This window comes from Triturus cristatus, chromosome 10 (assembly GCF_964204655.1).
Source record: "Triturus cristatus chromosome 10, aTriCri1.1, whole genome shotgun sequence".
Classification (NCBI taxonomy): domain Eukaryota; kingdom Metazoa; phylum Chordata; class Amphibia; order Caudata; family Salamandridae; genus Triturus; species Triturus cristatus.
Window position 1 is genome coordinate 1,024,445,958 of NC_140593.1, and position 16,990 is coordinate 1,024,462,947.

The following is a 16,990-nucleotide window of genomic DNA, read 5'->3' on the forward strand; positions in this document are numbered from 1 at the left end:
ATTTTTTTTAACCGTTTAAATGTTATAATACATTTTTGTTTCTCTGCTGTCCAACACTTTCCTTACTGTTGCACTCACTGGAGTGGGAATAGTAATTTCTACTCCTCCGCTATCCAGCACTTTCCCTACTGTTGCACTCACTGCAGTGGCAATAGTAATTTTCACTCCTCCTATCCAGCACTTTCCCTACTGTTGCACTCACTGGAGTGGGAATAGTAATTTTTACCCCTACGCTATCCAACACTTTCCCTACTGCTGCACTCACTGGAGTGGGAATAGTAAAGTTTACTCCTCTGCTATCCAGCACTTTCCCTACTGCTGCACAAACTGGAGTGGGAATAGTAATTTTTACCCCTCCGCTATCCAACACTTTCCCTACTGTTGCACTCACTGGAGTGGGAATAGTAATTTTTACTTCTCAGATATCCAGCACTTTCCCTACTGTTGCACTCACTGGGGTCGAATAGTTATTTTTACCCTTCCGCTATCCAACACTTTCCCTACTGTTGCACTCACTGGAGTGGGAATAGTAATTTTTCCCCCTCCGCTATCCAACACTTTCACTACTGTTGCACTCACTGGAGTGGGAATAGTCATTTTTATGCCTCCGCTATCCAGCATTTTCTCTACTGTTGAACTCACTGGAGTGGGAATAGTAATTTGTACCCCTCCGCTATCCAACACTTTCCCTACTGTTGCACTCACTGGAGTGGGAATAGTAATTTTTACTCCTACGCTATCCAACACTTTCTCTACTGTTGCACTCACTGGAGTAGGAATAGTAATTTTTACCCCTCTGCGATTCAGCATTTTCCCTACTGTTGTACTTACTGCAGTGGGAATAGTAATTTTTACTCCCCTGCTTTCCAACAATTTCCATACTTTTGTATTTATTGTATTGCAAAATGTATTTTTTTTTTTTTTAAATAGTTAAAAGTTTGAATTCATTAAAAAGTTTTTTTTAATTTTAAATTATTGATATATGTATATATTAAATTTTTATATAATGTAAAAGTTTAAAAATTAAATAAAGATAATAGTTAATAGATTATATTTAAGCAAATATATGTGTACATTTTTATGTTTGTGTGTTTATATTTTTTTAAATTCAGTTTATTTCTTATATTTAGTTAAAATATATATTAAATGTAATTTATTTTGTTAAAAATATTACTAATATTTAATATATTTTATTTAAGTCATATATATTTTTAAGTCGATATTTTTTACATCTATATTTTTTACCTCGATATTTTTGATTCAATATTCTTGTAATTACCTGTTTAGGTATAGGGAGTCGATATTTTTGTATTCTATATTTTTGAGTCGATATTTGTGTATGTCTATATTTATTACATCGATATTTCATCAGGGAACCACCTCATGGACTGGATGGAGGAAGTAAATACAGTCCTTGTGAGGATCATCAACATGAACTCTTTTCTTGCCACATGTCTTGCAGGGTCTAAAGAGTCCTTTATTATCAGACATGATGAGTAGATATTTTGAAGAAAGTACCTGAAAGGTTAGAAAACCGAATAGAACTCAGGGAGACTTCCTTCACACACGACGTGCGGTGAAAATCTGAGGAAAGCTGCATCTGCTGGGAAGGTTCGAGAGGGTGCAAACAGCTGATTGGCTGCATTCAACATTTGGTCCTTTTTGTAAAAATACATAGATAGGCTATATTAGCATGGTTCAGGGCCATTATAGCCTATGGCATTATTTGAATACTACTTGATTATTATACCATGGGACTCCCATCTCGACAATGGGGAATGATTCAGGCATGTGAATCTATGAAAGATACCCCAGTACTGGATAACCAGTAGTTTTCTGCCTAAAATTGCTGTAAATTTCTAACTATTTTGAAATAATTTGCAGAGAATTGCAGGATTACTCCTGGGAAGTTGCAATATTTGCAGATTCTCAGGGGTTGCTCTGGAATTCTTTATGAGTTTAAAGTTGATCGCACGCGAAAACATTTTGATATGAGAAAATGAAGAACATTTCTAACTGGGTTGCAGTTTCACTTCCTACATGTTCTTCTCTATAGGGGAATTATTTTCTCCTTGCAAAATACCCACCCATTATAGATCCACCAATTTTGGGGACGTTCCCTCCCCACTCCCATCCTGCAAAGGAATTTACTACTTCCCTTCACAGTGATTTGGGAGAGTGTTTGGGGAGTGAATGTGCGGTCAGAAGTTAGTGAATACCCTTATACTCACAAGTTCAACACTTATCTTAAAATTCCACTTTGAACTTCAGCATGGATGCAATTGGTTCAGGGAATGGCCTCATATGTTCCTGTGATTAGAGATGAGGGGACGATACAAGGATGGCAACCATAGACCTTGCAAGTCAATGTAGTTGATGGATAGTTATGTGTGGACACAGACAATGTAACGTTGCATCCGTTTTCTGTTATTCTTGAATACTACATATATACATCCCAAGTGTCAGGTGAAGGAATGCTGGCTCATTTTGGATTTTGAAGGTTTCCCAAAGAACTGATAATTAGGCTGCACTCTTAGGGTTGGGTTTAATTGATTCTGATCTACGGCTCTGTACTGCAGTTCAAGACACCTGTCTCTGTTTTACCATTTTGCAATCTCGCCTACAGTCAGCCTCAGCTGTCTGCTGCCAAAAAACAATGTTATCCAATATAGACTTAGAGTGGGCTTTGTATCAGCCTCTTGCTAGTGATTTTCTGACCGTTTTGTCTATTTCTGGTCCCTGCTCCTGATTAAATGTTTTTTGCCCCTATTTATGTGTTTGTTCTACTTAAGGATCATTTGGTAGCCGCATACGTGTGTGCATTTGCGCACATGCAAGGTGGCCATCTTGGAATGGTTTGTCCTTTACTTTAACAAAAATCATTCCAAGATGGCTGCCGTGTCTCTTTGTGTACATAGGTGGGGTGGCCATCTTGGAATTATTTTTCCTAAAGTAAAGGAAAAACCATTTCAAGATGGCTGCTGCACATGTATGTGCACAAATGTTGGCCATCTTAGAATGATTTTTCTTTTACTTCCTTAAAAGAATTTATTATAGGATGACCACAGTACATGCACGTTGTTAGACCTGTCAGCCCTTTGGGTGGTGCCTCCTCATCATTATTTATTTTGTCCCACTTTTGCCTCAAACCCTGTTTGAATTTTTCCTTTTTGGGAACCACCAGACTTTTTCGTGTTGCTACAGATTCAGGGAGCCATTTTACCTACCCCTGAAACTTCTGTCTGAGGGCCTGAAGCACAAAATGGTGGCCACCTGTGACATCACCAGCATCCACTGGAACCTACCAGCACCTTCCAGAACATTCCAGAACTCTGTGACAGTTGGAGGCGGTTTAGAATGTTGGGAAGCTAAGACAGAGTGTTGGCAGTTGGAGCTGGCAGTTGGCACCTGACTGGTGAAGAGAGAGCAGCACAACAGTGAAGGAGGAAGGAGTGAAGCAGCAGGGGTGGAAACTTGTGCCTGGAGTGGGGTCCATAAACCCACCCTTGATACTAGTCCCTACTGATGGATCCCAGCCTGTAGCTCTGTGTGGGAAGAAGCAAGAAAAACTCATCCTAAGGACCTGGACAGCAGGAACAGGCCTTAGAAGCAGAAAGCAGCAAGATCCTGACCTGGAAACTGGGTTCCCTGGAGTCCGGCGTCGAGTAGCCTAAGACCTGGAGCCCGAGGTGGAGAAGCGGCGCTGACTGAAGAAGCAGACGTCGTACCCGGAGCCGCCTGAGGTCGTGAGAGGGCGCCGACGGAGGTCGTGAGGAATACCAAAGGTCGAGGAGGAAGTTAACCGAGGTCGAGTGAGCGGCGTCATCGGAGGAGTGAAGTCCGCCCTCCGGAGTCGTCGGAGACCGAGGTGAAGTGTACCGGAGGTCGGGAGTGAGGATCGCACTCCGGAGTCGCCCGGAACCTGAGAGGAGGAGCACCGGAGGTCGGGGGTGAGGATCGCACCCCGGAGTCGCCGGAAGTCGACATCGAGGCCAGGCCGGCCGACGTCATCGAAGCCGAGAGCGCCATCGGACCGGAGCCGCCCGAAGTCGACATCGAGTAGAGACTGCCCGACGCCGTCGAATCGGAGGTCGAGATCGAACCGAGGCCGCCGACATCAGACCGGAACCGCCTACCGGCGTCGTCTAGAACTGACATTGTGCCGAGGCCGCCGAGACCGAACCGGAACCGCCTCACGGCATCGACACGACTCCAGCGGCGTCGGAACATCAGAAAAAGGGCAGTAAGTGGAGTAGAGGGCGCCTAAGGCCCTGTGGAGACCTGAGAGACTGCTCTAAGGGGCTAGGGAGGTGCTGGAACCAACCTGACTGTGCCAGGGGTGAATTGGGACTAACCTAGAGAGGTTGTGTGGAGAGAGAAAGCCAGGGCACTGGTATTCCCCCCTTGATCTACCTCAGTTTAGGCCTCAGCCTTGTCCCAGCCAGGGAGTAGAACCCCTCAAGCCTTCCACAACCCTACAAGCTGTGCCTGGGCCAAATCAGCCCTTAGGAATTGAAAAGTGATCTGATTACATGAGTGTTGCTGTATACTCTTAATTATTTATTGGGGGGCCCTGTATTTATTGTGGTTAACCTATTTATTGCTTCACTATATTTATTGGTCCACAGGACTTGTTGGTGTACAATATTTATTGGTGACAGTATTTATTGCCTCAGAATATTTAATTGCCTGTATTACCTGCACTGTTATGTATGTCCTTTATATTTATGATCACCCCTATTTATTGAATCTCCAGACAGTATTTATTTGACCTGCTCTATTTAAGAATTTGTATATTGTGATTGTTATTTATTTTCCCAATCAGCAACTAAGAGAAAAAGATAAAGAAGAATATTTTCATAATTTTTACGGTGTAGAGTCGTTTTTGGAACGGATGCACGCATGGTTATTGTATGGGTATATTGTATGCTTAGCACTGCGCCTGTTTCCTGACCACTCGAGCCAAGCTACCCCATTGTGTCGGGAAGGCCCTCCACCACCCTGCGGAGTGGGAGTGGGGCTGTTTCCAACATAAATTGGTGTTCAGTGGTGGGATAGAGCTGTGCCTACGTATACTCAACAATAACTGTGGGTAGTCCATAGGCCTACACCGGGAGTTTTCTCAAAGCGGCCTTCCTAATTGTGGGTTTTTGTTTTTTCCAAATTTACTCTGGTGGTGGGAGGAGGTATTATTAAAGGTACCCCCCTGCATTGTTACTGCACAAAACCTGTCCTCTAACCTGAGTGGGCAAGATGGAGTTTGTACTAGAAAATCTAGAAACGTACACTGTGGCCCAACTCAGGGGGAGGGGGTGTACTGTCCCCCAGGAGCAAAGAAGGGTGCACTCCAAACCAGCTTAAGGGCTTGGGGGGAGGCACGCAGGGAAAGCAAGGCTGAGGAAGAAGACAGGGATGGAGAGCCTGACCCCGAGGGGGCTGAGATGTACCAACCTGAGGTGGGGAACCTGTCCGCAGGGCCCAGGACACTTTCTAGGGGGGGCAGCCGTGCCTCTAGCGGGGGCTTGTCTGAAGTGGAGTTAGCAGACCGGAGGGAGAAAAGACAGCTCACATGGGACTTAGCAAAGCTGGAGAAGGAAAAGGAGGAGCAGAGGATGGCCCATGAATTGCGCCTGAAAGAAATAGATCTTCAGATTTTGCGAATCGGGGCACAACCTGTTCCCAATGGTGGCAGCCAAAACCAAGAGTCCACCAGGGAATCCAAACCTTACCTGCCAAAGGACATTGTAGCGAGCTATGGGGCAGGTGACGACATCGCCAAGTGGCTAGCAGCCTATGAGGTCTCATTGAGGGCCCATGGGGTTCCAGCGAAGTATTGGGGAGGGGGACTGTATAAATACATGCCTCCAGCTGGTAGGGATGCTTTATTGGCCCTCGAAGAGGATGAGCAAACCCACTACCCCACCATGAAACTGGCGCTCATCAGGAAGTTTGGACTTACTCCGGAAAAGTACAGACAGAAGTTCAGGGGTAGTCACAAACTGGGCACACAGAATTGGGTGGACTTCCTGGACTATGCAAAGAAGGCACTGGAAGGTTGGATTCAGGGCAGTGAAGTAAGGAACTACGAGGAGCTGTTTGACCTAGTGTTGAAGGAACACCTACTCGAGAAATGTTTCCCTGAACTGCGGCAACACCTGGTGGATAGCAAGCTGACCAGTCCCCGGAAGCTTGCTGAGGAGGCGGACATTTGGGCTAGTACCCGGGTGTCCACAAGGGGGACTGGAGGGGATACTCAAAAGGCCGGACAGGGCGCCCCCCAGAAGAAAGAAGGAGGGGAAAAGAAAAAGGAGTTCTCCAAAGGCCCCCAAAATAACTTCCAAGGGAAGGGAACAGGATTCACCTCTAAGGCTAGCCCACCCAGAAACCCTAATCCTGGCCAGAGTCAGCAGCCAAGGGTTGTCCATTGCTACGAGTGCGGTGGCGTTGGACACTATAAAGGAGATCCGAAGTGTCAGAAACGCTCACCCCCTCCCACTGGAGGAAAGCCCCCCGGAGTAGCTAGTGTAGTGCTCGGGGAGGAGATGCCCTTAACTAAGGGAAGGGAGTGGGCGGGTGTCACTTTAGTGTCCCTGGGAGAACGGGAGATGGTTCCTAAGATCCAGGTGCCCGCAAATACTGCAAAGTATGGGCAGTGGATCACCATCAATGGCCAAAGAGGGGAGGCTCTGAGAGACACAGGAGCCAGTATGACTATGGTACGTAGCCAACTGGTGTCTCCAGAGCAAGTCATTCCCGATGTACTCCACCCAGCCGCGATGGCTGACGGCAGAACCGGCCACTATCCCGTGGCTGAGGTTCCCTTTGAATGGGGGGGGGTTGCAGGTTCACTTCGAGTTGCCGTAAGCCCTGCCGTGCCAGTCGATTGTCTGCTGGGCAATGACATGGAGCACAACGCTTGGAAGGAGGTGGAATACCGGACTCATACCGAGATGCTGGGTACACCTGACTGGGCCTGTGTTAGCACAAGGTCCATGACTACCCGAAGAGGGAGTTCATTCCGGCTGGAGCCTGGAACAAAGGCCCAGCCAGCTGCCAGTCAAGGGAAGAACCGAGGACAGGAGGAGCCTGCCTCGGCGTCTCCACCCCGTAGGACGGATAGGCCACCGGAGGTGGTGGACCAGGAATCTGCGGAGGGGGACGTTACCAACCTGGAGGACCTACCCATCCCGGCCGAGTGGCACGTGGAGGGAGGCCCGTCCAGGGAGGAATTCTGCCAGGGCCAGAGGGAGTGCCCTACCCTTGAGGGGCTGAGGCGACAGGCCGAAGCCCAGGCAGCAGGGAACGTTGAAGGGAACTACAGTGTTTACTGGGAGGATGGCCTCCTCTACAGTGAACCCAAGGCACCCCTACATGGATCGTCACGAGCCTTGGTAGTCCCTCAACGTTATCGAGCCTTCCTTTTAGAGTTGGCTCACGAGATACCATTGGCAGGACACCTGGGGCAAGACAAGACCTTCGCCCGTCTTGTCCCACACTTTTATTGGCCTCAGATGAAAGTGTCGTCCGATACCTACTGCCGGACATGTGTGTCTTGCCAAGCCAGTGGGAAAACAGGGGTGAAGCTGAAAGCTCCCCTGGAACCACTTCCTGTCGTTAGCACCCCCTTTGAAAGGGTGGGCATCGACATTGTGGGTCCATTAGATCCACCAACTACAGCTGGTCACAGGTTTATCCTGGTCCTGGTGGATCATGCCACACGGTACCCAGAGGCAATACCTCTGAGGACCATAACAGCACCTGTTGTGGCAAGGGCCCTGATGGGAATCTTCACCCGAGTGGGTTTTCCCAAGGAAGTTGTGTCCGACAGGGGGACCAACTTCATGTCAGCATATATGCGGGCAATGTGGAAGGAGTGTGGAGTGACCTACCGGTTCACCACTCCTTACCACCCCCAGACCAATGGTCTGGTGGAGAGGTTTAACAAAACCTTGAAGGGCATGATCAGAAGTCTGCCTGAAAGCCTGCGGAGGAAATGGGACGTCCTCCTACCCTGTTTACTTTTTTCCTACAGGGATGTGCCACAGAAGGGAGTGGGCTTCAGCCCCTTCGAGCTTCTGTATGGGCACCCTGTACGTGGACCTCTTAACCTGGTGAGAGACGGATGGGAAAGAACTCCCAGAAAGCTCCCCCAGGATGTGGTGAGCTACATGCTGGCCTTCCGGAGCCAAATGGCTAAGTTGTGGAAGCAAGCTTCTGACAACCTGGAAGCCAGCCAAGCAGTAATGAAGGCGTGGTATGACCACAACGCTCACCCGGTGGAGTTGGAGCCTGGCCAGAAGGTGTGGGTGATCGAACCGGGAGAGCTTAGTGCCCTCCAGGATCGCTGGTCAGGACCCTTTGAGGTGTTGGAGAAGAAGGGTAAGGCTACCTACTTGGTGGACCTGAAGACCCCTCGTCAGCCCCTGCGGGTGCTGCATGCCAACCGCCTCAAACCCCACCACGAGAGGCCCGAAGTCATCTTGATGATGGTGACTGACGGAGGAGAGGACGTGGAAAGCGAGCCTCTCCCTGATCTGTTTGCGTCTCAAGAAAAGGATGGGTCGGTGGAGGGAGTGATTCTCTCCCCATCTCTAACTCCTGAACAGCAGGAGGACTGTCGCCAGGTCCTGGGGCAGTACTCCTCGTTGTTCTCCCTTGTCCCGGGTAGGACTCACCTGTGCGTCCATGACGTGGACACAGGAGACAGCCCACCTGTGAAGTCCAAGATCTACCGGATGTCAGACAAGGTGAAGGCCAGCATTCATAGTGAAGTCACTAAGATGCTGGAGCTAGGAGTGATTGAACCTTCTAGCAGCCCCTGGTCTAGTCCGGTGGTGTTAGTACCGAAAGCTGCACCACCGGGTGCCCAACCAGAACTGAGGTTCTGTGTGGACTACCGGGGACTGAATTCAGTGACAAAGACTGATGCACATCCGATCCCAAGGGCGGATGAGTTGATTGACCGGCTGGGAGCTGCCCAATATCTAAGTACCTTTGACCTTACTTCAGGGTACTGGCAGATCTCGTTGACTGATGGAGCAAGGGAAAGGTCAGCCTTCTCCACGCCCAATGGCCACTACCAGTTCTGTGTGATGCCCTTTGGGCTCAAGAACGCACCTGCCACGTTTCAGCGCCTGGTAAACCAGATCCTCACCGGAATGGAGAGTTTCTCTGCTGCTTATCTGGATGACATAGCCGTCTTCAGTAACAGCTGGGAGGATCACTTGCGTCACCTGCAAGCTGTTCTCCAGGCCCTGAGACAAGCTGGATTGACGATCAAGGCCAGCAAGTGCCAGATCGGGCAGGGGTCGGTAGTGTACCTTGGACACTTGGTGGGTAGGGGAGCGGTGCAACCCCTCCAGGCGAAGATCGAGGCCATCATGGCCTGGGAACCCCCCAAGACCCAGACTGAGGTCCGAGCATTTTTGGGCCTCACGGGATACTACCGCCGCTTCGTGAAGGGGTACGGTACCATCGTAGCCCCCCTCACGGAGCTCACGTCCAAGAAACAACCTCGACGGGTAGTCTGGACGGAGGCCTGTCAGCAGGCCTTTGTGAGATTGAAGGAAGCCATGTGCGAGGCCCCGGTCTTAAGGGCCCCAGACTTTTCCAAGGAGTTCATTGTCCAGACAGATGCATCAGAACATGGCATTGGGGCAGTGTTATCGCAACTCAACGAAGAGGGACTGGATCAACCCGTGGTCTTCCTATCCAGGAGACTACTTCCCAGGGAACAGAAGTGGAGTGCAATAGAGCGTGAAGCCTTTGCAGTGGTATGGGCTCTGAAGAAGTTGCGGCCATACCTGTTTGGATCGCACTTCCTCGTTCAGACCGACCACAGACCCCTTCGTTGGCTGATGCAAATGAAGTGGGAGAATCCCAAGTTGTTGAGGTGGTCTATTTCCCTACAGGGGATGGACTTTCAGGTGGAACATCGGCCTGGAGTGGACCACGCCAATGCAGACGGTCTCTCAAGGTACTTCCGCCTTAGTGATGAGAACTCCCAAGGGGTTGGGTAGCTCTCCCCACTTTCAGCTGGGGGGGACGCGTGTTAGACCTGTCAGCCCTTTGGGTGGTCCCGCCTCATCATTATTTATTTTGTCCCACTTTTGCCTCAAACCCTGTTTGAATTTTTCCTTTTTGGGAACCACCAGACTTTTTCGTGTTGCTACAGATTCAGGGAGCCATTTTACCTACCCCTGAAACTTCTGTCTGAGGGCCTGAAGCACAAAATGGTGGCCACCTGTGACATCACCAGCATCCACTGGAACCTACCAGCACCTTCCAGAACATTCCAGAACTCTGTGACAGTTGGAGGCGGTTTAGAATGTTGGGAAGCTAAGACAGAGTGTTGGCAGTTGGAGCTGGCAGTTGGCACCTGACTGGTGAAGAGAGAGCAGCACAACAGTGAAGGAGGAAGGAGTGAAGCAGCAGGGGTGGAAACTTGTGCCTGGAGTGGGGTCCATAAACCCACCCTTGATACTAGTCCCTACTGATGGATCCCAGCCTGTAGCTCTGTGTGGGAAGAAGCCAGAAAAACTCATCCTAAGGACCTGGACAGCAGGAACAGGCCTTAGAAGCAGAAAGCAGCAAGATCCTGACCTGGAAACTGGGTTCCCTGGAGTCCGGCGTCGAGTAGCCTAAGACCTGGAGCCCGAGGTGGAGAAGCGGCGCTGACTGAAGAAGCAGACGTCGTACCCGGAGCCGCCTGAGGTCGTGAGAGGGCGCCGACGGAGGTCGTGAGGAATACCAAAGGTCGAGGAGGAAGTTAACCGAGGTCGAGTGAGCGGCGTCATCGGAGGAGTGAAGTCCGCCCTCCGGAGTCGTCGGAGACCGAGGTGAAGTGTACCGGAGGTCGGGAGTGAGGATCGCACTCCGGAGTCGCCCGGAACCTGAGAGGAGGAGCACCGGAGGTCGGGGGTGAGGATCGCACCCCGGAGTCGCCGGAAGTCGACATCGAGGCCAGGCCGGCCGACGTCATCGAAGCCGAGAGCGCCATCGGACCGGAGCCGCCCGAAGTCGACATCGAGTAGAGACTGCCCGACGCCGTCGAATCGGAGGTCGAGATCGAACCGAGGCCGCCGACATCAGACCGGAACCGCCTACCGGCGTCGTCTAGAACTGACATTGTGCCGAGGCCGCCGAGACCGAACCGGAACCGCCTCACGGCATCGACACGACTCCAGCGGCGTCGGAACATCAGAAAAAGGGCAGTAAGTGGAGTAGAGGGCGCCTAAGGCCCTGTGGAGACCTGAGAGACTGCTCTAAGGGGCTAGGGAGGTGCTGGAACCAACCTGACTGTGCCAGGGGTGAATTGGGACTAACCTAGATAGGTTGTGTGGAGAGAGAAAGCCAGGGCACTGGTATTCCCCCCTTGATCTACCTCAGTTTAGGCCTCAGCCTTGTCCCAGCCAGGGAGTAGAACCCCTCAAGCCTTCCACAACCCTACAAGCTGTGCCTGGGCCAAATCAGCCCTTAGGAATTGAAAAGTGATCTGATTACATGAGTGTTGCTGTATACTCTTAATTATTTATTGGGGGGCCCTGTATTTATTGTGGTTAACCTATTTATTGCTTCACTATATTTATTGGTCCACAGGACTTGTTGGTGTACAATATTTATTGGTGACAGTATTTATTGCCTCAGAATATTTAATTGCCTGTATTACCTGCACTGTTATTTATGTCCTTTATATTTATGATCACCCCTATTTATTGAATCTCCAGACAGTATTTATTTGACCTGCTCTATTTAAGAATTTGTATATTGTGATTGTTATTTATTTTCCCAATCAGCAACTAAGAGAAAAAGATAAAGAAGAATATTTTCATAATTTTTACGGTGTAGAGTCGTTTTTGGAACGGATGCACGCATGGTTATTGTATGGGTATATTGTATGCTTAGCACTGCGCCTGTTTCCTGACCACTCGAGCCAAGCTACCCCATTGTGTCGGGAAGGCCCTCCACCACCCTGCGGAGTGGGAGTGGGGCTGTTTCCAACACACGTGCACCTAAGGTAGCCACATTGGACTATTGCTTTTCCTATACATGCTTACTTTTGCTGTTGGACAGCTTGGAAGATTACATGACAGTAATCCACACAAGCCATGCTAAGAGACCTTCTGAGCGCCACTCAGGATTTCATATGTAGGAAGAGAGACTGGTATCCTTGGTCTCTTGGAATATTTTTGAGGGTGAGTTTATGCTCTTTACCCACAAGATTTTAATTTCTGAGACCTGTGGGAAGGGATGAAGCCAGGCATAGGGTCCATAACAATGGTGTCCTGTCCTCCTTCCTGCCCCGTAGTTAACTACAAATGGTCTTTCAGTTTGGAGCAATCTACAGAATTTTGTAAACAAAAGTCATGGTCTACAGCATTGTGGTGAGATCCATGAGTATATGTTCTATCTGGTGACCTTCACCTGGTAGCCTTTAGTGTAACTGACAGTCATTGGGAATGTGTGCGGTGCCTGAACCTTAGAGGCCTGATGCCTGCCTGGTGGCCATGGAGGAGACATGCATTTCTTTTCATCTAATAGCACTGATGCCTAATTGGCAGTCATGGGGTAGTTGTGCACTTGCTGTCCATCTCAGTACCCATTGCCTGACTAACAGTCATTGGGTAGGTATGCGGTTTCTGTCGATCATAAGAATTGTACATCACAAGGAAATTAACAGTTCACCTCCAGTCTCCCAACGCAGCTTCTATCCCAATTGTTCGGAGACTGTATCTTCACCTTTAGAAGTGTAGAGCTTTCTGCTGCAGTTTACTTTGGTTCGAGCTATACAAGCACTACAAATGGGTCTGAGGCCTTACTGACTGCCACAAGGGCAGGGACATCTTAAGGATATTGGGGGCCCCTTCAGAACAGCTTTGAATTTATGATCCAATTTCAGCTCTTGCATGTCTTCTTTGGCCAGGTCACTGACCACGCACAGACAAACTCTCCAAATGCTAAATGTGTTTACATCCAATATTCAGGGATAGTGATATGTGTTTTCAATAGTGTACCACAGCAGCACCTCACTAACATTATTGCAAATAATCTCTGTGACACCTCCCATTTCTCATAAGTGAGGTTCTGTTTTGAACGAAAAGAAACTTTTTTTCATAAATGTTACATGAAACAAACACAATATTTCTCTGCAAAATGTCTGCAACAGACTCTCAAATATCACTCCATTAAAAATAAAATTAAAGGAAAACGGTATTTAAAATAATCTGTTTAAGAACCATTCAAGGTCTTCAGGGCAAGACTCAGCAGACCAGAGCTGGTTCTAATGGGGCACACTGAAAGGCTGGGACCCTGGGCCAGAGCCCACTTTGCCCATGTCTTAAACCGTCTCTGCGAAAGGGAGGTGAACATTTCTGTCCTTCTCATAGGTCTGATGCCTGACTGGCAGTGACAGAGTAGGTGTACAGTTTCTGCCAATCTCATGGCCTGAGACCTGACTGACAATGTTGGGTAAGTCATGAAGCTCATATACTCCTGAAGCTGTGTGCAGCTTTACCTGGGTATGAGCTATCGGTCTTTTATTCGGAGACGAGACAGACGGTGAAAACTCGGCGGAACTCGCGGTTACCGACTCGATCCTTATATGAAGGTGGATCTGACCACGTGCCATTCATGATGTGATCATTTTAAATAAAAAAATATATATATATCGAAACACTGCCCTGAGTTTTCTTGGATATATTTCGTTGGATCAAGTTTTAAAATAATTTATATGATCAGCCGAGGACCTGATACGTTAACGTAACTTCATTGAGAGTGGAATTTACGGACCATGTTAATTCATTTGGAAAACATTCCGAACAGGGGTTAGCTATAAGGCCACCCTCCTTGATTTTATTTAAACTATATAAGTGTTTTTTAAATTTTCATGAAAGACGGAGAGAGTATATTATTATTCTTGTCCTGATGAAGGTGGGATTCCAATAAGTATCCACCACCGAAACGCGTCAACTCTTGTGTTTTTAGAATTGGTTAGATCCAGGAACTACCTCATGTCGAAATCTATTATGAAATAATAGACTGATGGTTCTATATATATTGATTCTCACTAGAAATAACCATTCTTCGATGAATGTAAGGATTTCACGCAATGTTTTTGCTCTCTAGTTCTTTTTTTAACACACATTTTTATATGTATTTTATCATTGGGATTGTATGACTCTGTTGATAATTGTCAATGTGATTTTTTAATAAATTGTGTGTACATTATATCATTGAAAGTTCTTATCATTTTGTTACATGTGGTTGTTCATTGGGGTTCACATTGAAGCTTGAGTCTGGATTGATATTGTGGTGCCTTCAGCTTTGATTAGGAAGAATGGTGATAGATGTATGTATGACATAATAGTATATATTTGAAGAAAGGTGGTCTTTATAGATACCCAAGCGAATATCTTTTTCATACTTACTTGAGGTACCCTGTCTCTTGGGCAGTGGGGTCGCTCCCTAGTTTTTATACATTATGAGATCTGAAACAGGTCTCTATTAGTTACTAAACCCATTCCATTAATTTCACCAGAAATGATTTAAAGACTCCTGCTTCAAAGATGTTAGGATTCTTTTTTATTTTTAGTTATATAAAGCATTCACATAACCCAGAGGAGTACTAAAAAAAGGTTTGCATACAGCTACATAAGTTAAGCATGATGAAATGGGCAAAGTGAGGAACTATTACAGAAAGGAAAATAGCTGCACATGTAATTTTCATTGTGATCAAATTAAGCATTGCAGGCGGCTGCAGGGAGCAACAAAGCCTATTAAATACTGGCTTCTGTAATTGTGGAGCTGAGCTGCAGGTGAGCACCCATAAGGGGGAGGGAGGTAAGTGAAACCTGTTGGTTCGCCAGCAAAAAGGCCAACAAGGCAAACTCGACCACCATACCCTTCACAGCTCTTCAAAAACAGACCATCTGAGGTTCGGGAGAACTGGCAGCAGTGTCTAATAGCCCATCCCCTGGCCCAAAATCCTCTATAATTTGACAAAAAAACAAAAAAAAAATAGTGGAATGCTAGGACTGCTGAATACTATGGCTACCCGGGTTTGATACCGTCTCAGGTCTCTTTCTTTCACCGTCTTATGCTTCCTGCCTCTCTGTCTCTTGTAGGTTCATTTTCATTCACGCATTTTATACTTTGTCATTCATTTCTTGAATTTTCTTTCTCCATCCCCTGTCTTTCTCTCTCTTGCTTTGGGGCAAAACCAGAGGATCAAAGATAAGTCCCTACCCCCAAAAAGAAGTGCGTGTGTCTACCACCTGCAAACACTGGCAAAAATTAAGCACAGTACATAGAAACTTACACAGCCGGATCACCCACTCCCAGCCCACCCACCATCAAAGTGAAAAATGGACCTGTGGTTTGCTTTAAACACACTAAACCAGAGTATCCCATACCTTTGAGTCCATTCTTCTTCAGCCACTCAAGCGAGGTTTTAGGCAGGAAATGTGGCTTCTCTATAATAAGTGGACCATCGTGATTCACCGGCCGGGGTAGAAACCTGTTTGGCGGCATCTTGGCAACCTCTGTGGAAATCTCAAAGAACCCAATACACATGATTATGAAAAGCACAAGCCATTTACAAACAAAAAAGTACTCTGGTCTGCAAAAACAGGAAGCGGTTAATGATAAAACACAGCCCTCCTTTTCACTGCCACATTTATTTAATGTGTTCATAAGGCATGCATTTTAATAGAGTGCATATCTTTAACCCAATCTTTTAAAACGTCTGCAATATATTTTAGGGCACACTTGCACCTTGTGAAAGCGCTGCTATTTAAAACGGATACTTTTGTGTCTCATACCTGTCGCAGGGGTGTATGTGTACGTTTGAAATCTTTGCACTGCGGCAAATGGGGTCGAGGGACTGGAAGGAGGTTCTTCCACGTCCTAAAAAGCCCAATGGTGGCCTTTTGTGCCCAACCAGTCCAAACTGGAATAGAAATCTTAATACAAGGTATTACCAGTCTAACATATGTACATTTACATCGACGCGCCAGCGCTGAGGCCGGTACTGTAAAAAACTAAGGGGCACCTCAGAACTAGCGCGAGGTGGCTGCAATTTACTACATCTCAGATGGCTTAACACCAGGACTTTAAGTAGGCCGGGTCCTGCCGGTGTCAGTTCGGGCACTCCATTTTTGCCCTCACCCTTAGGGTGCAAAAAAAAATCTTAACTCAGCAGCAGTACCACCCTTCACTGCCTTTGATGCAACTCGAAAGAAAGTCGTTTTAGTTCTTTCACAGTGTCATCATTTCAGAACTGAAGCAGTTGCAATATTATATACAACAAAGCCACAGTTGCTACCTATTTACCGTAGGCAACTAACAACCATTGATAAAGCCAATGGAATTAATTTTGTTTAAGTTTTTGTATGCTTCAGATGCATGTTGTTTTGTGCTGCATTCTCTGCAGCATTTTTAGGAGCAGCAGTTTGATCAGTGACTACTGTGATTGCACTGGTGGATTATCTCATTCTCTATACTCCCTTTCTTTTTCTTTCTAGCTACCCCTCTCTCTCTTTCTTTCCCTCTCCATCACACACTGGCCTATCCCCTTCCTTGTACAGTCGCATCCCAGATTCCTCTCTCCATGCCTTTAAAACATCTGAGCCACGCGCACGTAGACATGATTAATTTACCCTGCGCATAAGAATCCAAAAACAGCCCAATATAATTTACAACATTCTCATTGATTACCATAGTAGGAAATTAAAAAAATGTATGTATATATATATATATATATATATATATATATATATATATATATATATATATATATATGCATAAGAATCCAAACTTTTTGCAGAAGTATCCCAATACTCGAGGCCTCTGAAGTAGGAAACGGACACCAATTAGTGCTATTTCTTTTGTTATTTTCTTGCAGTGAATGCCGTCATGACGCCCTTGATCACATGACATGTCATTAGTTTTTTTCCTTTTTATAAAGTGCTCGTGCAATCATAGACCATGAAGA

The 16,990-nt window shown here is 47.1% G+C and overlaps 1 protein-coding gene across 2 annotated transcripts in view; it reads right to left on the reverse strand.

The window, feature by feature from the left end:
• The window catches only part of VWA3A (von Willebrand factor A domain containing 3A), a 598,738-nt gene that overhangs the window by 384,773 nt on the left and 196,975 nt on the right, over positions 1-16,990 (reverse strand). For both annotated transcript variants that reach the window (XM_085629052.1, XM_085629053.1), the window contains one exon: positions 15,411-15,549. In XM_085629052.1, coding sequence (XP_085485178.1) covers positions 15,411-15,549 — 139 coding nt within the window. The remainder of the gene's footprint in view (positions 1-15,410; positions 15,550-16,990) is intronic.